Here is a 27524-nt window from a genome sequence, read left to right on the forward strand (position 1 = left end):
GACTACAAATACACCAACGGGGTACATTTGGGGCCAAGGTTACAATCAACACAAAGTTTTGGTTAGGGTGTCTCTGCCCAGGCCCACAAGACTACATTTCGGAGTATATTTTACTGTGCTCAGCATTTGGGGACTCAGTGGCCACGTTGGTATTTATTGTATAATGATGGCAAACAAGACAACCCGCAATTGCTGTTAAAAATGCCACAACGGTTCCCCTTCGCTCTTGTTTCCATTAAGACATGACATTGGAGAGTACACGGAGGAAATGCCACGTGTACACACTGCGCATGCCCAGAAATCTTACGTGGATCCTTCTGGGTGATTCCAACTTCCGGTTTTACTCTGGTCAAGGCCTATCGGCCTCCTCCGCAGGTAGTTGACAACTGCCGCAGACATGGCCGTGTGATCGGCGAACAGCCAAGCGAATCAACTTTTGAAGCGACGTCAGCTCGGAGTAATAAATAAATAAACGACGCGTCACCGGAGCGACGAGGTTTCGCAACGTTTAGCTGGTCGGCTAGCTAAAAGACGCGGCTAACAGTCTCGCCGAGCTAACGCCTCTAAATTAGAACCTGGTGTCCATTTCAGGATGTCAGCGGCGGGTTTCAATGCCCAGAACGGGACCGGACAACCGTACGCAAATGGTGAGTCAACAAAAGCACAAAATGTCACCCGGTGACGACGACTGAAACGCCAGCCAAAAGCAGCTGTTAGTCGGAGCGCTCGTTGGCGCTGACCGCCGGCTAGCTGTTAGCTCGTTGACTTGTCTAAAAGGCTCAGCAAGCCAGTCAACTTCACTTAAAGTTCGTTTGGGAAAGAAAAAGCTTTGGTTTGTTGCTAGTGTGATGCCATTTCCACCTTCGTGTTTATAGTCTTAGACTCTTTTTAAAGGTGACAAACTCGATGCAAGTATCTAACTACATGATTAATATTATTATTATTATTATTATTATTATTATTATATCAAGCATCAAATTGTCTACTTCTCTTCAAATACGTGACGTTTCTAAAGTGGAGGATTGCCGTTCACTGCATTATGATGTGTGTTATGTTCAATTAGGTTCACCAATATGACTTTTTATCAGGTTTAAATACTTAAACCAGAGTTAATCAGTGCATAAGTTTTCAGTTATTTCACATGCATTTGTATTTTCTGTGAGCATGGGTATGTTTGGCAAATGTGTGTGCTTCCATGAAGTGTTTTGTTATCAGCTCTGCTGTATGAATGTTTGTAATACAGGCACTTCGAGCTTTTAACCCTGTTCCAACATGTTATATTTCATTTTGTTCTTCCTTAATCATATTCCTTTCTCGTTTTTATCTGATATACCGCTAAAGAATGTTCACCCGTATGTGTCCGTTGATCTGATATCAGTGTGGCTGATGTGTAAACTCAATTCACAATGAAATGAACTCATTGTATACCAAAGACGTATAATTATAAACCCGAATGCGCGATCCCAAAGACATATACGTCTTTTCCGGGGGATGTTTTTGCGCGAGAGGCAAAAAGAGGTGATGATGCAACTGCACACTAAAATATGTCACTTTTAGAGCAGTTTTAAGCCACAAAAACGGCCACAAGGTGGCAGAAGTGCATTTGATGAGAGCTCGGCATAGATCATTTGCATGTAAAAACACTCGACAGAAAGGAGGAAGTGGAAGAACATGGAGGAGTGTAGAGTGCAGAAGATTACGCAAAGTAGAACTGTAAATAGTTCATGCTTGTTATATTTGTAAATAAATTGATATTTCGATTTAAAACAACCCCTTTTTTGTATTGTGGTAGAGTTTAGATATTTGATCTGTCACAAAAGCAAACAATTTGTGTCAAAGTGAAAGTTATGCTCGAAATGTATCTTTTCACAAAAACCTGTTTTTCGCCCTTTTCTTGTTGGGAACTGATATTTTCCTGAAACGTACCTGTGTTCTACTGCTGATTACTAAAGAACTGAAAAAGGTAGAAACGGTGGCAGGGTCCATGTTTATATAGCCGTAGAACGCAATGTTCGTGAAAAAATGGTGTTAAATGGCTGGTATTGAAGGGGTTGTCTTTTGAAAAATGGCTGGGAGTGAATGAGTTATGGAGGCTTTTTTTAAGAAATGCATGCCTTACACTTTTCGTGTTTCTTCTTCATGTTTCCTTGCCTCAGTTTTGAATCAGATGGATATTTTGATCGGGTGTGACATGAAAGCAACTCAGACTTAGAAAAGGTTTTCAGTGGGTTATGCATCATGGTTGATCTTGTGGGTGGCATTGAGAAGATTGCTTTCTTTCTCCTAATTCCTTTCCACGCAGCAACTTCTGGCTGAGGGGACGAGTAGTGACAATCTGGTGTCATTATGCAATCGGTGGGGTGACGGTGAAGGAACAAGAATGCATGAAATGTTTATTTTTTGTCTGCAATACTTGATATTTGGACAGTTTTAGGATTATTTGCGTGTTGTTTACAATGAAATTGCAGCTGTGTCAAATGGAAGATAGACTTTAGTTGAGATTTCTTACGTGTAAAAGCAAAGCATTCTTTTCTGCTGTGTTTGAATCATCACATCCAGTCAGCAAAACACACACAAAGCCACTGAGGTCAGATGAAGATTAAGGTAACCAGATTATGTCCTTGCTGCCACTTCATTGGTCATTTGGTACCAAAGAGGGGTTTCACTTCCTGCTGTCACCATCCGCCTTCTTATGTAAAGAAGATCTTTTTCCACCTTTTTTCCCGTGTCTCTGTTCTGTATTGGCGACACAGAGGAAGTTTAACACTCACAACATGCTTGAATTCTGTGTTGTCCATTCTCCAGGTCCTTCACAGAATCCTATTGGTGTTCAGCAGCTCCCAGGGGTCAACTACGGCATGACGCACCAACCCGCTTACAATCCCATGCAAGCCAAGGCTCCAGCGCCCACTGCCCCTGGACTTTATCCCTCTGGGTCGTACCAGCATATCCCCCCAGCCAGCTCCTACCTGCCTGGCCAAGCTCCCACTTCTTACCCTGCTCCCCTCAGCCAGCCCCAGCTGACACGACCCCCACCGGGCGGCCCCGTGTCCCATATCCCTCCTCAGTCTGCCAGCTCCAGCCCGAGTCCCGGTCCGAGGCTGCCCCCTGCACAGGGCACACCTCCACCTCCGGCTGTGTCTTCTAGCGGACATTACTCAAACTTCCAGCAGCAGCAGCAGCAGCAGCAGCCCTCCGTGACTCCACAGTGGCAATACAACTTGGCTCCTCCACCCACGGGACCCTCCCCATCCATCAACACGCCACCACGGGGCCCGGTGCCCAATCACGTGAGCACACCTGGACCTTACAGCCCTGCCCTGTCACCCTCCATGTCACATAACGCCATGCAGCCCCCACGCACAGGGGCGCCCCCCACCTCTCTGCAGGGATACAACCAGCCAGGTAAGAACACGTTAAACCCCCCCAACCCCACTCCCCACCCACTCACCACCTACAGGTACCAAATAATAACCCATAAGAGTTCATTTTAGCAATGAGGCACACATGAAGAATGCACTCATGGCCTAATCAATAATAAAAGATGACTCATTCTGTCACATCAAATCACATCAGTGAACTTTAGCCCTGTTACTTCAAGAGTCAACATTCTCTACTTTAAAGTTCCATACACACATAGTGGAAATATTTCTAAAGGAATCCCAACACAATCCTCCCCATGACTCGAGTTGCTTTATTTCACTTTGGTGTCTGAAATGAAAGAACGATACAGACACCATAGATCATCTGGAGAGTTGATATGTTGGAGGAGGACCTTGCCCTCCGCTCTTGCCTTCAACACGTTGGCTTAGCATTACACACACGCGCACACACACGCACACACACACACACACACACACACACACACACTCCACTCTGAATCTGCTCAAAGTTCAACTTGGATCTTGATGCTACAGAATGATACAAAGCCTGGTATACAGTATGTACTATTCCTAAAAGGAAGTGCAATGCAGACAAGTCAATACAGTTTCACTGTCAATATGCATTAGTATCTGACCAATACATATTAGTAGTAGGGATGCTCCGATCAGGGTTTTATGCTGCCGATTCCAATACCAATCATACATGAGTGAGATTAACTGTACATTTAAAAAAATTATTTATGATGAGTGGTATTGGCCAGGGCCGACATGAGACAATTCCAAGAGCCCTTGGCCAATAGCTAATGTTCATTAAACAACAACACACAAATAGTGTTTGGAGGACAAGACATACAGTAGAATGACACCAATAGACACTTGAAAAAGTTAGTACCTACCCGATGGACGTAATATCCGCTTCCTTGTGGGAGAAGAGCGAGCTCCAAACTAACCGCATTGCATGTTTGTTTTAAAAACAAAATGTCACTTTGGTAAAAAGTCACGTTTGGAGTCCGGCGGAGCTAGGCGGATCATTCTAGCTAGCTAGTCAGCTGCGGACAGCTAGGCAAAGCGTGTATAGAAAGATGCAAGAGATGTCAACACCAGTAGGTTTGACAAGGGAGCGATCAAACACACTGGCATCGATTGGCGTAGCCTGTGTCACACTGTCAAACTGAAGCCAATGGAGGTTTTACAGACTTGTGTTGATTCTCGCAGCAATCCGGGACAAAGTGCGTTCTTGTCGGCGCAAAACGGGTGTTGGCAACACTACGTGACACAGCACACGTGTACATCCATGTCATGTCTGTGTTGTCATGACATAGACTTCATGCCACTGCCACACGGTGATCATTTTTTTGCGATCGGCTTCGAAAGGCATTTATCGCATATGAGGGGACGAGTAGTGACAATCTACGTGTTTTTTTACAGAAATCGGTCATTATTAATCGGTGGCCGACCTATCGTAGCATCCCTAACTAGTATCTGTATTAGTATCTTATCAGTACATAGTAGTATGTGTATCAATATGTATTAGTATTAATACATAGTAGTATCTATACCTATTTGTATCAGTATCAATCACACATTAGTATCAGTGTCAATATATATTCGTATCAGTAGTAACACATATTAGTATCAATAAATACGAGTGCATGTATCAGTATCATACTTATTATTATCAGTATGAATATGTATTAGGATCAGTATCAATACATATAGTGTCAAAACACTCAGTATCAATATGTATTTGTATCATCATCAGTTTTCTTTCTTTTCTTGGGAGAATGAACAGAATAAGATTTTCATTGCATGGTATAACTGCTGTTTTACTATGCACATGACAATAAAACTCTCTTGAATCTTGAATAGACATTAGTATCAGTATCAATATATATTCATATCAGTAGTAATACATATTAGTATCAATATCCACTCAACAAAATATAAACGCAACACTTTTGTTTTTGCTCCCATTTTTTATGAGATGAACTCAAAGGTTTAAAACTTTTTCCACATACACGATATCACCATTTCTCTCAAATATTGTTGACAAATCTGTCTAAATCTGTGATAGTGAGCACTTCTCCTTTGCTGGGATAATCCATCCCACCTCACAGGTGTGCCGTATCAAGATGCTGATTAGACACCATGATTAGTGCACAGGTGAGCCTTAGACTGCCCACAATAAAGGGCCACTCTGAAATGTGCAGTTTTGTTTTACTGGGGACACACACACACACACACACACACACACACACACACACACACACACGCTGTCTGCCATCTGCCCTGAACAGTGTAAACCGGGATTCATCTGTGAAGAGAACACCTCTCCAAAGTGCCAGACGCCATCGAATGTGAGCTTTTGCCCACTCAAGTCACTTACGACGATGAACTCGAGTCAGGTCGAGACCCCGATGAGGACAGCAAGCATGCAGATGAGCTTCTCTTAGACGGTTTCTGACAGTTTGTGCAGAAATTCTTTGGTTATGCAAACCGATTGTTTCAGCAGCAGTCCGAGTGGCTGGTCTCAGACGATCTTGGAGGTGAACATGTTGGATGTGGAGGTCCTGGGCTGGTGTGGTTAAGCGTGGTCTGCGGTTGTGAGGCTGGTTGGATGTACTGCCAAATTCTCTGAGACAGCTTATGGTAGAGAAATGAACATTCAATACACAAGCAACAGCTCTGGTTGACATTCCTGCTGTCATCATGCCAATTGCACGCTCCCTCAAATCTCAGCAAAGGAGAAGTGCTCACTATCACAGATTTAGACCTTTGAGTTCATCTCATAAAAAAATGGGAGCAAAAACAAAAGTCTTGCATTTATATTTTTGTTGTGTATATGAATGCATGTATCAGTATCATACGTATTTTACCAGTATTAATACGCATTAGGATCAGTATCAAAACACAATGTCAGGAGCAATATGTATTAGTAACAGTTTTAATACATATCAGTATCTGTATCGTTACATATAACTAAGTATCATTGTCAATACATACAATATTATGTCAGGATGGATAGATATTTCTATCAGTATGGATAGGTATTAGTATCAGTCTGGCTAGATATTAGTATGAGTATGATGTGTAATTGTGTTAGAAAGTCTGAGTGAAATAAAGAAAGTACAGAAATAAGATCCGCTGTTGTTGGACTAGGCACCGCTCCTCTGCCCATGAACCCAGCAGCTTCACATCAGTATCACCCAAGCAGAGCACCTTATGGGCCCCCTCCTGCTGGCCCCCCTCCAACGGGCCCACCCCCCAGCATGAAGCCCACAGCACCTGCGACCGGACCCCTGATGTCCAATGCCACACCTGCGCCCCCAAAGGCAGCTGGTAGGTTTATATTTGGTGTCCCAACCCTTAACTCCGTTGTTAACATCAGGGATGTTGAAGGAGTGACCTTTTTAACCTTCTGTTCCACCTCTGTTGTTTTCCCTCACATGCCAGCTCAGTGTGGGGAGGCTGCCTGCAGCTCTCTGCCCCCCACTGAGCCCGATTTCCAGGAGGGGAATATTGAATTTCCAGGTGTGGCTAAATATGTGGCTAGCTGTGTAAATGTGTTATGTCTTTTCACTCATATATAAGATCCACACATTCTTTCTTTGCTGCTCTCCATTTGGTGAAGAAAAATGTGACATTCAGCTGATCTGAAGTTAGTGGCTTTAGGGGACAAAGATTACAAACGCTGCTTGCTTCCTGGACTCCATAATAGTCTGTTTAAAGCCATACAGCATTTTCTGTAATTAACATTGGTGGCCCTCTACTGCGATTATAGCTTTGCTCTAACTATGCGTCTGTCTGGAATGCCTGAGGTTATTCACAAGCTGGGATGCATTGTTGTCAAGCATCATTATTTTTATATAAATGATACGCAGTGGTGTGAAAGTGTTTGCCCCTTTCCTGTTGTCTTATTTTTTTGCACGTTCGTCACACTTAAATGTTTCAGATCATTAAACAAATTTAAATACTAGTCAATGCCAACACAACTAGATGCAAAATGCAGTTTTTAAATTAAACTTCTTAAGAGAGAAAAAAATCCTAACCAAATGGCCCTGTCTGGAAAAAGTGATTGGCCCCTCCATTAAAACATAACTTAACTGAGATTGACAGCTATCAGAATGGAAAAGGTAAAAAAAAAAAGCCATTTCTAAAGCTTTTTTGACTCTAGCGAACCGCAGTGACAGCCATTATCCACAAATGTCCAGTTGTGAACCTTTCACAGGTCGGCCAGCCAAAATGACCCCAAGAGCACAGCGACAAGTCATCCAAGAGGTCACAAAAGACCCCACAACAACATCCAAAGAACTGCAGGCCTCACTTGCCTCAGTTAAGGTCAGTGTTCATGACTCCACCATAAGAAAGACACTGGGCAAAAATGGCCTGCATGGCAGAGTTCCAAGACCAAAACCACTGCTGAACAAAAAGAACATTAAGGCTCATCTAAATTTTGCCAGAAAACATCTTGATGATCCCCAAGACCTTTGGAAAATACTCTGTGTTTGACGGGACAAAAGTTGAACTTTTTGGAAGATGTGTTTCTTGACGGAATACCTCACCACTGGTGTCCACCACGAGGTTCTGGGATTACCGCCACGACTGGCCCCAACCACCTTACGGCCACAGCTCCGATCAGCTGTCTGGTCCCTCCCGAAGGATCTGTTTGTCATGGGTGACCCTTCCAGGGGCGTGAAAGCCCCCGACAACTTAGCTCCTAGGATCATTGGGACACGCAAACTCCTTCACCAAGATAAGGTGGTGGCTCAGGAAGGAGGAGATGCTGTGGCATGACCTTAAAAAGGCGCTTCATGCTGGAAAAGCCTCCACTGTTGCTGAATGACAACAATTCTGCAAAGATGAGTGGGCCAAAATTCCTCCACAGCGCTGTAAGAGACTCATTGCAAGTTATCACAAACGCTCGATTGCAGTTGTTGCTGCTAAGGGGGGCCCAACCAGTTATTAGGTTTAGGGGGAAATCACTTTTTCACACAGGACCATGTAGCTTTGGAATTTTTTTCTCTTAATCACAAAATGTTTTCTTTAAAAACTGAATTTTGTGTTGTCATTGACTAGTATTCCAATTTGTTTGATAATCTGAAATATTAAAGTGTGACAAACATGCAAAAGACTAAGAAATCAGGAAGGGGGCAAACACTTTTTCACACCACTGTATATTTTTCACATCAATATCAGATGGTGTCTAATTCTAAAGATGGTGATGGAAGAAAGAAGTTTAAAATGATGTCATAACTCCCAGCTAAAACTCTTTGCATTCAAAGGCAGAAGTCAAGTGTAAGATAATGAATTCAGTTGTCTTGAGGAATACCAGCTTGTCAGCACACTCAAGGGTGAGGTGAGGTAGGTGACTTTACTTGTATGCGTAGGTAAATTTGTTTGGCAGTGAAAACATAGGATGCCGTTTGCTTTGACACTCAACTAGTCAACAGGGCATGGACAAAAGAACTACAAGTACTCGTAGGGTGACCAGGACGAACGCCCACTAAACGAAAGAAAGCCACATGAACAAATAAAAGAACAAGTAAGACAATAACATAAGTTGCTAACCTAGCCTGGTGATAAACAAAACTAGTGGTAACATTTACAGTGGTCCCGCCCCAGAGTTTGCCTTGCTTTCTGCATGTTTACTTTGGATTATTTTTTTGTACTTTGATTGCGTCAAGTCATTAGTCAACATAACCTCAGATCCTTTCCATCTCTCGTAGAAATGTTCTATTTGTGTCCATCGTGTTCCATTCACCGTAGTGTGGAAAGTGGCGCTGTTATGATTCAAGTGTCATGTCTTTGCTTTCAAAAGTAACAGCAATGGTGGGCGGCTGTGTGCCCCCTTCTTCAAATGGTCCCAATCATGTGGACAACAAGCTAGGTGAGTGTTTGTTGTAAAGACTGATAGGAAATATTTCCAGCTTCACACTCACTTATTTATTTATTTATGACCACAGCCGGACCACCCCAGTCTGGCCCGCCGGGTCGGCACTTGGGCCACTACCCCTCCCTCCCCCCAGGGTACCAGCACCCCTCAGCTCCCCATGGCACCCCTCCAAGCTTGCAACCAGGACTCGCGCGTGCTGCTCAGCCTTATACTCAAGCACCTCAGCCATACCAGCAGGTGAGTGGGGCCTCCCTGTTCAGAACCAGCTGTGTCCTGTGCTGGCATTTTCCATTTTTTTTTTTTTTTGTTTTGTTTGCTCTTATTTTAATTTCAATGTGTGTTTGCGGAACAACATGCTCTGCTACTTGCCATGCATTTGCTTTTCATCTACCGTACGGAAATGTAGCTACAAGTATTTGTTGCTGGCAAACACTAAAAAGTAAAACAGTTTTTAATGCCTCCTCTCAGTGCCCTTACGTTTACATTTCACACATTTTCACTCCCATTATTCTAGTCCTGCACCATGTGTTAATGAATAACTTGGTCAATCCCTTGCTTGTCTCCCTCTCAGCCACCTCCCGGGCTTGGCCCCGCCCACCTGAGCCCGTCCCTGGCCACCATGAGTCTCCAGTCCAGCACCCCCGAGACCCTGCGAGTGGTCAACCTGCTCCAGGAGAGGAACCTACTGCCCGCGGGGCAGGTCACCGCCCCGACACCCTGCCTGCCCCAAGACCTGCAGAAGATAAACTGCAACCCCGAGTGAGGACACTCGAAGATGCATTTTCACTTACTGTGTGCCAGCGGTACCATAATCACTTCATTAGGTGGACTTGTTCTTTCTCTATCTCCAGGGTTTTTCGCTGCACGTTGACAAGCATCCCTCAGAACCAGTCTCTGCTTAATAAAGCCAAGCTGCCCTTGGGCCTGCTGCTCCACCCCTTCAAAGACCTCTCGGTAACCAAGTCAATCTTGTGCATTCACAGTACCTAAAGCATTGCAGGGTTGCAGGGAGGTGGGGGTGAATAAGCGTATTCGTAGCTAGACGTCAAGTGAAGTCACAGTGAAAATGCCACATGCATACACTGTTCTTGCATGTAGAAATCATTCAAATGGGGATTAAAACCAAAGTTAGTCTTAGTGAAACTGGAAAATGCTCAAGAACATGTGAAATGCAGAAAGAAAAACACCAAAATATATATTGACCAAAATTCACTCCAGACTTCCTATTGTTCTCTGGTATTACCATATCTAGCTTATTGTGTAGAGATATGGGGTAATAACTATAAAAGTACACTTCACTTGTTAAATGTACTACAAAAAAGATCAGTTAGGATAATCCATAATGCCGCATATAGAGAACATACAAACCCTCGATTTCTAAAATCACAATTATTGAATTTCCCTGATCTAGTAAATTTTCAAACAGCTCAAATGATGCATCAAGCAAACAATAACCTGCTACCCAAAAATGTCATACAATTCTTCTCAACAAGACAGGAGAAATATGACCTCAGGAAAAAAAACTAAACTTAAAACACTTACATGTGTGAACAACGCTAAAAAACGTCAATATTTCAGTATTTGGAATCAAATTATTAAACAGATTGAGTAAGGAACTCAGACAATTTCAAGAAACAATACAAACAGTTGATGTTTGCAAAATACAAGGAAGAAGAATCTCGGACCACTGTGTACATTCAGTGCTATGTCTAAACACTACTACACTCATTACTAACTCTTCATTCGTGTGAGTTGATTGTGAGTACTCAGCCATTATCCAACTATGTTCTGTGATGTCTATTTTATACTCTATTTTAGTCCTCATTGTAAACGTTAACAATGCAATAAGTGGGCCAAGGACCACTGTGTCTCTCACACACTCTGTCAGCCGTTTGGTCCTTTCTTCCAGCAACTTCCTGTGGTGACGTCCAGCACCATCGTCAGGTGTCGCTCCTGCAGAACCTATATCAACCCCTTTGTGTCCTTTCCGGACCAGAGGAGATGGAAATGCAACCTGTGCTATCGGGTCAATGATGGTAGGAAGAAATGACACAAAGGTGCTAGTATAAACTTGCTATGTGTGTCTTCATCTGTGCGCCTTTGTCCTTGTGTGTGAAGTTCCAGAGGAGTTTATGTATAATCCAGTCAGTCGATCCTATGGAGAACCACACAAAAGACCGGAGGTGCAGAACGCCACCATTGAGTTCATCGCTCCATCAGAATACATGGTGGGTGTCACTTATGGCTTAAATGTGTCGGGCTGCAGTACTGTCAAATAAGTAAGTTGCGTGTTTTTACGGACCCTGTTCTTTGTCTCATGTGTGTTTTCCCCTATTTCCAATCCAGCTGAGGCCGCCGCAGCCGGCCGTGTACCTCTTTGTCCTAGACGTGTCCCACAATGCGGTGGAGACGGGCTACCTGAAGGTGTTCTGTCAGTCCGTGCTGGATAACATCAATGCGTATGTACAAATACGCAGTGTTTGCATTTTACCAACTTTTCCCACGTTCATACACACCTGTTACTGACAGCCTGTGTCTATCTGTGTGTGTTTTACTAAGGCTCCCTGGAGACTCGCGGACAAAAATCGGCTTTATCACCTTTGATAGCACCATCCACTTCTACAATCTACAGGAAGGACTGTCCCAGCCTCAGATGCTCATCGTCTCAGACATTGAAGGTAAGACGTGGGTCCTGTACCATCTAATGAGATGCAGTACAATCCCGTCACCTTCTGTCTGTTTAGTTTGTTCTCTGAATATATCTTTTGTGCCCTACAGATATCTTTTTACCAACACCGGACAGCCTTTTAGTCAACCTCAACGAGAGCAAAGAGGTGAGAAATGTTTATTTAGCATCTAAATATATTCTTTAAGCCAATCGTATCGTGCCTGGACCCACCTCATACCTGGCAGGCACATTTGGCTAGTGTGAGGGCACTGATTGGCACTCAGCACACCATTGTAAGAGGTGGGCCAGGATTCGACACCATTCCATTCACGCAGTGTCACAGAATGACTCTGACACAGTGGCTCCATTCCTATTCATGATAACCCACAGAATTCATAAGAGAAACAAAATACAAAGACTGAAAATGAAAATCCGTAGCACTCTCACTCTCCCAGCACTGGAACAACTGGATAGAATAATATTAATATGCCGTAAGTTCCACACTATAGAGAGCACCCACTAAATTGAAAGAGAACATTTTATCTTATAGACAAAAAAACAAAAATCTTGGGATATTTAGTACACAAAAATATATATTTTTTGTTACTTTGTGCTACTTAAAGAAATGCTTTTTTTCCCCCCCAAACAGTGCGCATAGCATGGCTAGTTAAAGAGTAGCATACTAAACAAGTCAATCATCGCTGTCCTCTTCCTCCTGGGAACTAAAACCACTAAAGTAGCCTTCTTCAGCATCACAGCCTCATAATTCCTTTATCACACATTTTGTCAATTTCTCGCTCTCTCTCTCGCTCTTGCTGTCACTTTTGTGTGGAGGCAAATTAGCATCACGCACTAGTCCAGCCTTTCATTGGTTACAGTGGATGTGGTCCGAGTAGTCCCAAACTGAAGCTATAGTAATTCAACACTTGATCAAACTTAACAAGATGTGTCAGAGATTGCGGCATATCACTTCAAAACATAATATTAGCTTCCAGTCCGCTACTTCCTGAAGCTGCACTCATCATGCACCATGGGAAATGTTGTTTTTAGCCGTAAATTTGATTTATTTATGTCAAAGAAAAATTTACATTTCCAGCAGCTCTGCAAAAGTGTCCTAATAAACGTGATCACCTAAAAAATAATACAAACAAAGCAAAATAGGAGAGTTAAGAAAAATAAGAAAATGGAATCCGAAAAATAAATACTGTAAATACAGAACAGATCACTTTCATTTCAACAATACATAATGAATACATAATCCATGATAAATAATAATACATAATAATACATAGTAAGGTAATAAGTCCAGTCCAGTGTATGTTTTTACCGCTCCCCTTCTGTTGTGTTGAAAAGCCGCATGGCGGGGGGGAGGAATGATCTGCTTAGTCTTTCCGTGGAGCAGGCCAGTGATAGTAATCTGCCACTGAAACTGCTCTTCAGTCAGGAGATGATGCTGTGCATTGGATGATGCTGGTTGTCCATGATGGGAAGGAGCCTCCTCAGTGTCCTTTGCTCTGCCACAGATGTCAGTCTGTCTAGCTCAGTGCCAGTGACAGAACCTGTCACCAGTTTTCCAGGCGTCTGGCATCCTTTTTCTTGAGGCTGCTCCCTCAGCACACTACTGGATACAGGAGGGCACTAGCTGCCACAGTCTGGTAGAAGATCTGTAGCAGCTTCTTCCATGCGTTGAAGGACGCCAGCCGTCTGAGGAAGTCCAGACAGCTCTGCCCTTTCCTGCACAGAGCATCTGTTTTGGCAGTCCAGTTTATCATCCAGATGCTGGGAGTGCCGCATTAGCCTTACTAGTTTTATTAGTATTTAGTATTAATTAGTATTATTGCACAATAGTCGCATTACTGTACAAGCCGAAGGGTTTAAAGCCTGAGAAAAAAGCAGCAGCTAATACAGCGGACGTCACGATAATAATAAGACTGGAAATCATCCACAAAGTTGATGAAATTGCAGTAAAACAGTCGAACAGAAGCGATGGGACAAGTAAATGGGTCGGAACATGAGCAGGGGCCAAGAGGGGGAGGGGCAATCAGGCCCAACTCCATCACGGTAAGATTGGTCTAGTGTGGGTACTCCTTTATGTCACAGACATTGGTCAGCATAAGGCATTTTCCTGCTATTTCTGTACGTGTGCTTAAAAGGTCAGCACTGAGGTATCATAATGACTTGCTTTTCAGTTGGTGCAGGATCTTCTGAAGAGCTTGCCAACGTTATTTGAGAAGACCATGGAGACTCAGTCGGTGCTGGGCTCGGCCCTGCAGGCCGCCTTCAAGCTGTTGTTGCCCACTGGGGGCCGCATGTCCGTCTTTCAAACCCAGCTGCCCAACCTCGGAGTCGGGGCGCTCCAGTCCAGGGAGGACCCTAACCAAAGAGCATCTGCCAAGGTACACACACACATATGATGTGTCTCGGTGGTCTTTGACAGCATTTGTAGCTCATGGTCCTTCCCTGGTCTTTTGTTTTCCCTTCAGGACATCCAGCACTTATCCCCAGCGACAGACTTCTACAAGAAGCTGGCTCTGGACTGCTCTGGTCAGCAGGTGGCTGTTGACCTGTTCCTGCTCAGCTCTCAGTATTGCGACTTGGCGTCTCTTGGTGAGTGTAGGAAGTGGATGTATGGCATGGTAATGGATGGGAAGGTTCCACCATAACATGTCACTCAAATGTCCCCCTCTCCTCCAGGCTGCATATCTAGGTACTCTGCAGGCAGTGTCTACTACTTCCCATCCTACCACCACCAACACAACCCCGCTCAAGTGGAGCGCTTCCAGAAGGATCTGAAGAGATACTTAACGAGGAAGATCGGCTTTGAGGCCGTCATGAGGATCCGCTGCACCAAAGGTTCACTGGACGGTGAAAGTGACAAAAGTATGAATGTGCAACATTTAATGAATGAATCCATTTGTCTCTTCTTTTCAGGTCTGTCCATTCACACCTTCCACGGAAACTTCTTCGTACGCTCCACAGACCTGCTCTCGCTGCCCAACGTCAACCCGGATGCAGGCTTTGCCGTTCAAATGTCCATTGAGGAAAACCTGGATGACATGCAGGTGGTCTCCTTCCAAGCTGCGCTGCTCTACACCTCTAGCAAAGGTACACATAGTACACTTTTGTCTAACTATGCCTGCGGCAACCTGCTTGCTTTTTAACCAACGTGTCTCCGCTGCGGCAGGAGAGAGGAGGATCCGTGTGCACACTTTGTGTCTCCCCGTGGTCCACTCTCTGTCAGACATCTTTGCTGGTGCTGATGTCCAAGCCATTAGTGGCCTGCTGGCGTGCATGGGTGAGAACCATGACCTTTTTTCAAACTGCACCTGCTCAGGCGCCTGTTTTCTACCAACTTTAGACAGGAACATGATCCCAGATAGCTAGTTGATGTCTAATTCATGCCAGATGCTTCCAAGTGGCACCAGATGTCACCTATATAAAAGTACACTTGATTTCTACAGGTGTCCGCTGTCACACAGACTGCTCATTTCTTCTTATTTCATTTTAGCTGTGGATCGCTCGGTGACGGCCAGCCTGAGCGACGCCAGGGATGCCATGACAAACGCCGCCATCGACTCGCTGACTTCATACCGCCAGTCGGTGCTGACCATCCAGCAGCCCGGCCTGCTCGCCCCGTCCTGTCTTAGGCTCTTCCCCCTCTACATCCTCGCTCTGCTCAAACAGGTCAGAACCCCTGTTAGCCGCTGCTGATGGAGATAGAAACCTGCATGTGTTTTGTTTGTTTGCTCCTTCCAGAAAGCTTTTAGGACGGGCACCAGCACCAGGCTGGACGACCGGGTCTTCTCCATGTGCCAGCTCAAGTACCAGCCTCTGGTCTACGCCATGCTGATGATGCACCCTGCTTTGTACCGCGTTGACGACCTGACTGATGAGGTGAGGCGGCTGTCCCTTTATTGCACTTGGTGAGATTCTGTCTTTTTAGGCTTGAAGTCATTACGTGGCGTCCTGTGTTCCCAGGGAGCTTTGAGCGTCAACGACCGGACCATCCCTCAGCCGAGAGTTCTGCAGCTGTCCGGGGAAAAGCTCAGCATGGAGGGAGCGTTCCTCATGGACGCAGGAACGGTGAGGCTTACTCATACTTGACATACATAAGATTGCAGCCATCATTTTTGATGCACTGGCTGGATTGGACATTTCTATTATATCTTTCTAGGCTATTTGAACGACTTCTTTGGGTGGAAACGAGTGCATTTGATTCATTAATATGCCACAAATTACCGTGACAGTGATACATGAACGTCCACATGAACAAAAATCTCCAGTTGTGCTTTAGCTGCATGTATAGTAAGTAGTACATGAATAGTACTACTGTAGCAGTAGCGTCCTCCAGCTTGGACTTTATTAGCCAACAACACAATGAATCAGGAAGCCTCTAAACACACCCCCAAACCTACACGCCTGTGAATATTCTTATTCGTGTAGGTGTATTCTTATTCGTGCACGTGTATTGTCATTCCTGCACGTGTATTGTCATTCGTGAAAGTATATTCACAGTGCATTCGTCCATCGCAGCTGGACTCTTCAGGTTGTCTCTGAAGACTTTGGGCTTCCTATCCTCACTACTGTAGGCGGAGTTGGAACTATAGCTGTCCTATCTAGTCTTTGAGCATGAACTGAAGAAGCCTGCTCAGATGAGACCAAATGTTTTCTTAGACAACCTGAACACATCCAGTTGCTATCCATTCAATGCCCTGACATTACCCAGTGAGAGGCATATTACTTCTACTTCTACTACTGCTGCTTGTACTGCTGCCACTACTTCTATTATTACTACTACTTATACTACTACTACTTCTGCTACTGCTGCTACTTCTGTTACTAATACTACAAGTACTACTACTGCGACTACTTCTACTTTTACTACTACTACTGCTGCTGCTGCTGCTACTACCACTACTACTACTACCACTTCTGCTGCTACTTCTGTTACTAATACTACTCGTGCTACTACTTGTACTTATACTACTAGTATTACTTCTGCTATTATTACTACTACTGCTGCTGCTACTACTACTACTTCTAGTTCTGCTACTGCTGCTGCTTCTACTACTACTGTCACTAATACTATTACTTCTATTAGTAGTACTAGTCCTACTACTTCTACTTTTACTACTACTACTTCTACTAGTACTACTGCTACTACTAGTACTTCTACAACTATAGTACTACTGGTACTACTACTACTACTTCTTCTACTTTTACTTCTACTACTAATACTACGTCTACTAGTACTACTTGTACTTCTACTACTAGTACTTGTACTAGTGCTAGCATAGTAGTACTAGTTGTTGAAGGTGTTTGTGTGGTGTGCCCCACTAAAAGGTGATGTATCTGTTGGTGAGACGGAACTGCAACCCCGTGTTCCTGAGCCAAGTCCTGGGTGTTCCCAACTATGCCGCCGTGCCTGATAACCTGGTAAGGCCCTGGTTGCGTCGCGCATCGTACCCTGCCTTGCTGATGCTGACAATAACAATAACATCACTGTTGTCCTCTGCCACTCTGTCCCAGTATCTGCTGCCAGAGTTGGACACTGCTGAGTCGCAAAGAACCCGAGCTTTCGTTGGCTGGCTGAGGGATCAGAGGCCCTTCTTTCCCACCCTGCATGTCATCAGGTGAAGCAAGCAAAAGCACCTGGAAAGATTGCTCTTGTTTATGTTTATATGTATGTATGTTTCTCCCCATTTCCAGGGAAGAGAGCCAGTTGAAAGTCTCCTTTATGCAGAACATGATTGAGGACCGGACCGAGTCAGCCCTGTCCTACTACGAGTTCCTGCTGCACCTCCAGAAGCAGATCTCCAACTGATGGGACAATGACGATCGTAGCGTGGAGACGAGCCAACAGTGAAGCAAGGATGTGCATCAGTGGGTGTGCGTGTGTGCGTGTGTGCGTGCGTGCGTGCGTGAATGAAAAGGTTACTCCTCCAACATCTCTCTTTAAGACGGCCTCCTCCTGACGCGAGTCGCTGGGATGGAACCGTGTGACGGACACTTTGATTGTGATGTTGATTTGGGGGAGATTAGAAAAAGATGGAAGGTATCAGTGTTGATTCTCCGAGAACAATAATGTGAGGTGCGGCTCTACCTGACGTGTGAAGTGTTGGCAAAGCACAGACTCCTTTACTAAAACAAGTCTAATGTATGCAAGTGTGTGTTTCTGACTGTTATCGAGTATTTGAACATCTTGTACCCAGAGGACACCAACCTGAGCTTTTTTCAACTTTTCATATAGGTGTTGAACAAATCTCAAAAGAGAGAGCGGCAGGCAGCGAATGTGTGGTCATGTCTGTTCCGGTCTGTCCATCTCCAAGTCATCCATTTTACCCCCCCAAATACTCAGAATGCCTCTTAACGACGCCACTGTTCTGATTAACCTCTTTTTTCTTTTTTTCCTTTTTTTCTCCATGGTTTAATTTATGAGACTCCCAGTCTGATTAAATTGAAAGATTGCCTTGTATTATGGGAACTCGACTTTTACCATCAAGCCTCTGCCCAAATGCAGACTCTATAAATGAAATATTTTAATATAACATAACAAAGCCATTGTGATGATCTTTTAATCATACATACTTGTATATTGAAAATACTGCATTATATAAAGATGAAGAAATGCTCATGCATTTTAGTATGACCGTTAAGGTGAGTTGTCAAAGAAAATAAAATGTTTGGGACTTTTTAAAACGTAGTTTGTCCTGTGGTGGATGGAAAGCTTTTCTTCTGGGAAATGAAGATGCAGTCTGCAATGCCAAAAGTGGACCAAATCCCTTTGTCCTTTTTGTTTTTTTATTTTTATGGATTTAGGATGATTTGGTGTGATTTGGTCTGATTTCCCGCAGTTTGTAATTAATGTATTATAAAAGCAAAATGTATTTAGAAAACAGACACTGTGCTTTGGTCGTTATGGCCAAAAATGTCTTTCATAAAAAAAAAAAACAATTTATGGAAATAAATAATATCCTGTGTTTATTCAAAAAGACTCACTAAATATTGTATCTTTTAAAAGTTGTAAGGTTTTTATAGAGGTGTCCAAAGTGCAACCTGGGGGCCATTTGTGGTCTGCAGCACATTCTAAAAATAGAATTTAGCAAGAAAACACCCACAAAAAAAACCCAAGCAAAAAGGAAAAATCACCAGTAATTTTACAAGTCAAAATATTAAGAGCAAAAAGTTCTAATTGAATGGGAATAACAGTAATATGCAGACAACTATTTTACTAGCATAGAGTCGAAATAAAGAAAAAAATCTTTTTTTAATCATAGTTTTATGATAAATAATTTTTGGAAAGTTAGGCTGTGGAAAAAGTTCTGTTAGGAGAATAAAGGCGAAATATGGGAATAAGGTCATAACTACGATAAGAAAATTTACAAGAACAAAGTTCAAATAGCTGCTAAATACATTTTTAAAAAAGCAGAAATGGAGGAAAACAGCTGTAATTGCATGATCGTCATATTCTAACGAGAAAAAAGTTTAAATTTTACGAGATTAAAGTCATGAGGAAAAATAATTTCATTTTAGTAGCACGGAGTTGAAGTACTAAAGAAAAAAATGTGTTTTTTGTAATATGAGAAACAAAAAAATTGAAAATTTGGTTGGGGAAAGTTACATTATTGGAATAAAGTCTTCACAATACAAAAGATTTTTCAGAAAGAAAAAACTGCAAAATGGAAAAAGAGCTAACTTGTTAGGAATAGTAAGCTTTTTTCACCGAAATCACAAAGCCGAGATGCCGTTTTTCTTCAATGTCAAAGTAGCAAAGTTGCATCCTTTCATTTTTCACTTCCTTTGTTCCCCTCGCTGGAAAACGTTTGAACACCCCTACTTTAATACATGCAGAATGACCGGACACGGCAAATTGTTGCTAAATTTACTAAATAACGTCAATAAAATAAAAGAGCGCTAGATGATTCAAGTGTGGATAACAATCAATTTTTCCACTTTTCAAAAGACTAACAGTAGCCGTAGCGCTTTGGTGCGCAACTGCGACCAGAATGAAAAGCTGCGCATGCGCGGCTAGATCGACTGTACATTGTGACGTCATATCAGCGCGACGCCACTGAGTCTATTTCTATTACGATTAGCCTGATGTGTCCTGACCGACCACAACATTTAAACGTAGCCCAGTCGGTGTTTAATTTGATAAATTGAGTGAATTTTAAGGATGGAGTCTGCCAGCGAGGAGAAGACAAGCTCGTTGTCTGCGGCGCAGAGGCGCGCAGAAACACGCAGGAGGAAACTGCTGATGAATTCTGAGGACAGGATGAACAGAATCGTGGGATTTGCCAAGAACGAGTCTGAAAACAACGGTAGGCTAAATTACTGAATCATCTCCATCTTCAACAATGTTTAGATACTTGTATCTTGTGTATTAACACTCAGTATTTGTAGCAGGTCATGTACTGTACAGTATGTACACATCATGCTTCATTTCCTCTAGGGTCACCCAGGCGTCCAACAGAACCCCGCTTCCACCTGGACCTGGACAGGTCAGAGACATCGTCATCCTCCCAGAGACCATCTCCCTTCCTATCAGAGTCCGGCAGCGTCTCCCACGTTGCCACCCCGGAAAGGAGGGACTCCCCGCTGCCAGATGCAGGTGACGAGCCCTTTGGAGCGAGCCCGCTGGAGGACATCATCCAAGGGGTCCGACAGAGACCCAAGAGGGATCTGGGGTCAGATGACCCGAGCGGTTCACCCCGCCGGGGCCTCCACAAGTACTTGTCTCGTTTTGACGACGCCATGAAACTGAGGGGTCAGCTGGCCAACGAGAAGCCGGTCCAGGATGGCGGGTCCGACTGCGAGGAGTTTGATCCCTTCAGGGTCTTCAGGCTGGTCTGCAGCGTCCTGCTGGCTCTCTTTGTCAGGGTGTTGGTCTGCAAGTATCTGGTGAGCCAAGCTGGAGGAGACACAGAAACCACTTTCACTTTCACCCAGGATGATCTCATGGCACGCTTGTTCTTCTTTTGCAGTCAATATTTGCTCCCTTTCTCACCCTGGAGTTGGCTTTCATGGGCCTGTCCAAATACTTTCCAAAGGTGAGTACTTCCTCATCACTTCACATATTGGAAATACCACAAATAAGAAGTATTTGCCTTCAATCATTGCATACAGCACGGCTACCATTTTCTCTTGATTGATTTATCAACATGGACAACACCTAGTCAATCAATTGGGGTACGGCATCCATTAGAGTAGAGCAGGAAAGTCCAAAGTGCGGCCCGGGGGCCCTTTATGGCCCACTGCTGTTTTTTTAAGTGGCCCGCTGCGCATTCTAAAAATATCATTTAACAAGAAAACGAACAAAAGAAATAACGGCAACAGCAAAAATGGAAATTTCTGCAGGAATTTTGCCAGAATGAAGTAAAAACACGACGAGAGAAAAGTTGTCATTTGATGAGAAAAAGCCATAATTTTACGAGAATAACAGAGTAATATGGTGAGGAAAAATTACGCCATTTTTGTAGCACAGATTTTAAATATGAAAGAAAGATTATTTTTTTTTAAGTCGTAATATTCTGAAAAACAAACAAAACAAAAGTTGTCAGTTTTGGAAAATTAGGTTGCACAAAAAGCTCAAATGTAACTAAACAAAATATCTTGGGAATAAAGTTAAATAATTACCAGAGGAAAATTTACAAGAAAGTCGAAATAGTTAACAGATAAAAAATGTCATTTTAGTAGCATAAAGTTGAAATATTAAAGAAAAAAGACAGAATTTCCAAGTTGGAATATTACAAACTAAACAAAATAATGTCATCTTTGGAAAATTTCTGATATTATGGGAAAGAAGTCATAATATTATGAGAAGAAAATTTACAAGAAGTAGGAATATTAATTTTCAAAAACAACAACAAACAGCTGTAATTTTATGAGAATAAAGTCAAAATATTAAGAGAAACAAATCTTATTCTAACAAGAAAAAAAGTTGCAATTTTTATTAGAATAAACTCATAATATGAGTAAAAATAATGTAATTTTAGCAGCATATAGCTGTAATATTGGCTCATTCCATCCCAGCCATTTTTCAAAAGACAACCCCTTCAGTATCGGCCATTTTAGACCATTTTGACCGATCTTTCAGGGCATGCAGAATATTGTGTTCTATGGCTACATGAACATGGAACCTACCAAAAGAAAGATTACATTCTTGTCTTTCATCATAAAAAAAGTTTTTCTACTTTTTCCCATTCTTTAGTAATCAGCAGTAGAACATAGGTAAGTTTCAGGAAAATATCAGTTCCCGACTAAAAAAGGGAGAAAAGATACATTTCAGGCATGACTTTCACTTTGACACAAATATTTTTTGCTTTTGTGACTAAACAACTATACCAACATAAACAACACAAAAAGGGGTTGTTTTACATCAAAATAACAATTTATTTACAAATACAACACCATGAATTACCTACAACTTTCACATTTGGAACTGAACTGTGTGTGTGCGTATGCGTGCGTGTGTGCATGCGTTAAACTTTCCCTACAATGCGTACGTAACCTTCTGTATGCTACACTCCTCCACACTCTCTCACTTCCTCCTTCCTGTCATGTGGGATTTGTCTGTTTAACATGATCCCTGCCGAGCTCTGATCAAATGCACTTCTGCCATCTTGTGGCCGTTTTTATGGCTTAAATTTGCTCTGAAGTGTTAATGCATTGGTGGAGAGTTGGACCATCACCTCTTTTTGCCTCTTGCGCAAAAAAACACAAAAGACATATTTGGGAGCGAGCGTTCAGGTTTAAAAAAATGTATAAATACATCTTTGATATTGAATGAGTTAACTTTAAAATAAATAAAGTAGAGGCTAACTAGTTAGTTCGGTAGCTTGCTATGCTAGCGGCAGCCGTCTGTTATATCCATGCAGTAATCCCGTAGACTGCACATTACCAATGTGGTGTAAAGAAAGAATAATAAGAGTGTAAATGTGACTATAGGGGTGTTATTTCATGTCTACAGGGCTCTAATAATGGAGAAAAAAATGGATTTCCATGCTGTATTACTACCAAAATATTCCATCCATCCATCTATTCGCAATGCCGCTTATCCTCATTAGGGTCACAGGGGCATGCTGGAGCCTATCCCAGTGGCCGAGAGGCGGGGTACACCCTGGACTGGTCGCCAGCCAGTCACAGGCGCACATATAGACAAACAACCATTCACACTCACATTCATACTATTCATACAATTTAGAGTCACCAGTTTACCTAACATGCATGTTTTTGGAATGTGGGAGGAAACTGGAGTACCCACGCACGCACGGGGAGAACACGCAAACCCCACACAGATATGCCCAGCGGCGATTCGAAGCCAGATCTTCCCGATCTCCTGACTGTGTGGCTTGTGTGACTGTGTGCTAACCACTCAGCCACCGTGCGACCACCAAAGTATTCCATCTATTGATAGTGAATCCTACTTTGTGGAAATGTACTTATCGTGGTCGGGTCTGGAACCAAGTAACCGCCACCAACGAGGGACGACTGTGTTATGAAAAACATACAAAACAGCAAATTCGGTTGTCATTTCTGATAATTAGGTTGCGGAGAAAGTTATGTTTTGGAAATAAATTTTTTTAAAAAAGCAAAAATGGGTGAAAAAAAGCATAAATTGATATTAATAATCTGCTTTTTCACAAAGCTGAGATGTGCCTTTTTTTCTGGAAATATTCCATAATTTCCAGTGTATAAGATGCTACTTTTTTCTTAAACTTTGAACCCTGGGGCTTATACCACGGTGCGGCTAATTTATGGCTATGTTCTAATCTCATGACATCTCTTTTACTTCAGAACTACTACAAATCGTTTAAATACTGTGCTGCTCGCGAGTCAGTGAGGAAACGGTAGCCCTTTCTTTGACGGGAGCCAATCACGAGCTGTAAGGGAACTCACCAGGAGCTTATCAACCCATTGAACCCAAGAAACTCAATATAACCGCCTGACTCATGGTGTCATCTTACAAAGAACGCTAAACTCATCACACAGCAACTTAACGCTCAAATGGTAGCTAAGAAAGTATTATCTTAAAATAAAAAAAACAACTATTATGCTGTGAAATGAAATGAAATGCTTTGCTCAGACACAATTCATTATGGGAAATATTTAAAATAGTTGTTTTTTAATTTTAAACTCATATTGGTACTTGTATTTTATATTTAGCTACCTTTTGAGTCTTAACTTGCTGTATGATGAGCATTCAACAGTGAGTCAGACTGTTGTATTGAGTAATGACCTCCTGCAATTTCCAGTGGGTTGATAAGATCGTGGTGACTTTTTTCATAGCTCATGTTTGGCTCCTGTCAAAAGATCTTGTAAAGATCTTGCCTGGTCAACAGCAAAACTCGTGCGCGCCACAATGACATTTTATGACGTGGACATGTGCGGCTTATAGCCCCATGCGGCTTATATATGTACAAATCTGTTTTTCTCTCAAAATTTAGTGGCTTCTCAGTATATCTACATGTGTTGCTTTACAAAATATAATTCTTTCATTTTTCACAATGTGGCCCTCGCTGCAAAAACCTCTGGACACCCCGGAATAGAGGAACGTAGTAGTAGTAGTAGTTTTGTGGAGTAAAGAGTTAGTTGAAATCCTCCATGGTTGGTGCAGGTGGAGAAGAAGGCCCAGACCACCGTGCTCACCGCCGCCTTGCTGCTGTCGGGCATCCCGGGCGAGGTCATCAACCGCTCCATGGACACGTACAGAAGGATGGGCGATGTCTTCGCCGACCTCTGCGTGTACTTCTTCACCTTCATCCTTTCGCATGAAGTCCTGCTGCTTGTGGGCTCAGAGACGGAAGACCAACCGGGGGTGTGACCTCACTGGCACGCCTCCAAGCGACCATCCCTCCTCCTCCTCGTCTCCATACATTCCCTCCCTCCGCCTCCCGTCTCAGCAGCAAGGCATGTGCGCACGAAAAGCGTCAAATACAAGATGAAGCAGCAAAGTGCAAGACTTGAATCTGTTGATGTTTGTTCCAACACGATGTTTGCCTTTGGGTGATTCTAGTCATCCACCAGGGCTAACCTTAGCAAGGCACTGATTTGGATCTGCTGCTGACTGTACTTGAATGTGTGCATATGCTAACAATTATGTGCACTTTTATTACTGGTATGTCTCCCATGGTCAAGAAAGGGTCCACTCTCTGTTTTGTCTTCAATTTATTGTCGTGAAGACAGAAGAAGCATTTAGTCCTTGGCTGTGGAGTTTTTGCAATGCAGTGTCATTGATGGCGGGAATGTACATTTATTACATGTTCTATAAAGTGGTGTGAAAAAGTGTTTGACCCCTTCCTGATTTCATATTTTCGTGCATGTTTGTCACACTTAAATGTTTCAGACCATCAAACAAATTGAAATGTTAGTCAATGACAACACAACTGAACACAAAATGCAGTTTTAAATGAAACTTTTTGTTGTTAGGGGAGGGGAAAAAATTCAAACCTACATGGCCCCGTGTGGAAAAGTGATTGCCTCCACTGTTAAGACATAACTGACCAACCAAAATGACCCCAAGAGCGCAGCGACAACTCATCCAAGAGGTCACAAAAGACCCCACAACAACAACCAAAGAACTGCAGGCCTCACTTGCCTCAGTTAAGGTCAGTGTTCATGACTCCACCATAAGAAAGACACTGGGCAAAAACGGCCTGCATGGCAGAGTTCCAGGACCAAAACCACTGCTGAACAAAAAACATGCAGGCTCATCTAAATTTTCCCAGAAAACATCTTGATGATCCCCAAGACCTTTGGGAAAATACTCTGTGGTCTGACGAGACAAAAGTTGAACTTTTTGGAAGGTGTGTGTCCCATTACATCTGGTGTAAAAGTAGCACTGCATTTCAGAAAACGAACATCATACCAACAGTAAAATATGGTGGTGGTAGTGTGATGGTCTGGGGCTGTTTTGCTGCTTCAGGACCTGGAAAACTTGCTGTGATAAATGAACCATGAATTCTGCTGAAGGAGAATGTCCGTCCATCTGTTGGTGACCTCAAGCTGAAACCAACTTGGGTTCTGCAGCAGGACAATGATCCAAAACACACCAGCAAGTCCACCTCTGAATGGCTGAAGAAAAACCAAATGAAGACTTTGGAGTGGCCTAGTCCAAGTCCTGACCTGAATCCTATTGAGATGCTGTGGCATGACCTTAAAAAGGCGCTTCATGCTGGAAAAGCCTCCAATGTGGCTGAATGACAACAATTCTGCAAAGATGAGTGGGCCAAAATTCCTCCACAGCACTGTAAGAGACTCATTGCAAGTTATCACAAACGCTTGATTGCAGTTGTTGCTGCTAAGGGTGGCCCAACCAGTTATTAGGTTTAGGGGGCAATCACTTTTTCACACAGGACTATGTAGCTTTGGATTTTTTTTTCTCATCATAAAAAGTTTCATTTAAAAACTGCATTTTGTGTTCAGTTGTGTTGTCATTGACTAATATTTTAAGTTGTTGATGATCTGAAACATTTAAGTGTGACAAACATGCAAAGCATAAGAAATCAGGGAGCAATCATGTGAGTTGCTTGTTTCCTGGTGTAAATCAAGTGTGGCCTTTATCCTGAGACCAGTCACAATTACTTGATGCTTTTCATGTTTACCTAATAACTCTTTTCAATGCAAACACATTTACTGTTGACAAGGTACAAGCAACCAAAGCTAAACAGTCCTACTTATTAAATATTACTCCTGTCACACCTTCTTCTTTTTTTTGCCTTCTTGTTGGAACTCAAGCTTATTCTGCCATATCAACATGTTAAGTCTTTGTTGTAAGTAAGTCCATCAGGGTTGTCCAAAGTGCACCCCGGGGGCCATTTATGGCCCGCTGCTGCTTTTTTATTGGCTCGCAGAACATTCTAAAAATATTTAGCAAGAACAGACAGGAGTAAATTTACAAGAATCCAGTCACAATATGAGAAAAAAGTTGTAATTTTACTAGAATAACAAAATATTATGAGGAAAGATCATGTTTTTGTATTGACGAAATGTTAAAGAAAAATACGTTTTTTAGTCATAATATTACAAGGAACAAACTAAACAAAATAATGTAATTTTTGGAACATTAGGTGGGGAAGAAGTAATATTATGGGAATAAAGTAATAATATTACGTGAAGAAAATTTAGTAAGTTGAAGTAGTTGGAAAATTAACACAAAAAAGCAGAAATGGAAAAAAAACACCTGTAACTGTATGAGAATAATAAATAATAAAATTAAAACATGAAAAAATCTTTTTCTCACAAGAAAAAAAGTTGCAGTTTAATAAATAAGAGTACTAGAGTTATATTATATGAAACTATGAAGATTAAAAAGAAAGTTGAAATATTTGGAAAATTCAAAACAACAGCAAAAATGGGGATAAAAAAGAGCAAAGAATGAATCTGCTTTTTGACCTATATGACAAAGCTGAGATTAAATATACATATATATATATATATATGATTTCTTTGCATAGCTACATGAGTTGGTTTACAAAATATCAAAGTGGCAAAGTTGCAAAGCTTTTTCACTCTGGCCCTCGCTGGAAAAGGATTGGACACCCCTGAAATAAATGAAAAGGGGAAAAAAAATCAATATGAA

The 27524-nt window shown here is 42.5% G+C and overlaps 2 protein-coding genes across 3 annotated transcripts; both read left to right on the forward strand.

Moving 5' to 3' along the window:
- Positions 1-298: 298 nt before the first annotated feature.
- On the forward strand, positions 299-18916 carry sec24a (SEC24 homolog A, COPII coat complex component). 2 transcript variants are annotated; one of them, XM_054755087.1, is made up of 24 exons: positions 299-647; positions 2806-3405; positions 6543-6722; positions 6837-6914; positions 9202-9270; positions 9347-9513; positions 9848-10035; positions 10128-10230; positions 11186-11312; positions 11395-11504; positions 11623-11735; positions 11836-11954; positions 12055-12110; positions 14134-14340; positions 14428-14551; positions 14639-14797; positions 14876-15049; positions 15129-15239; positions 15453-15628; positions 15701-15838; positions 15923-16027; positions 17288-17380; positions 17474-17577; positions 17654-18916. In XM_054755087.1, the coding sequence occupies exons 1-24, from the start codon at positions 593-595 to the stop codon at positions 17766-17768; spliced, it is 3471 nt and encodes a 1156-aa protein (XP_054611062.1). In that variant the 5' UTR covers positions 299-592; the 3' UTR covers positions 17769-18916. The 2 variants fall into 2 exon arrangements, with proteins under 2 accessions (XP_054611062.1, XP_054611063.1); XM_054755088.1 differs by lacking the exon at positions 6837-6914.
- A 1084-nt stretch (positions 18917-20000) lies between these two features.
- On the forward strand, positions 20001-26634 carry camlg (calcium modulating ligand). The gene is made up of 4 exons (XM_054756125.1): positions 20001-20265; positions 20397-20845; positions 20929-20994; positions 24561-26634. Exons 1-4 carry the CDS (start codon positions 20121-20123, stop codon positions 24765-24767), a joined length of 867 nt encoding a protein of 288 aa, XP_054612100.1. The 5' UTR covers positions 20001-20120; the 3' UTR covers positions 24768-26634.
- Positions 26635-27524: the final 890 nt, after the last annotated feature.

This window comes from Dunckerocampus dactyliophorus, chromosome 16 (assembly GCF_027744805.1).
Source record: "Dunckerocampus dactyliophorus isolate RoL2022-P2 chromosome 16, RoL_Ddac_1.1, whole genome shotgun sequence".
NCBI classification, from domain to species: Eukaryota; Metazoa; Chordata; class Actinopteri; order Syngnathiformes; family Syngnathidae; genus Dunckerocampus; species Dunckerocampus dactyliophorus.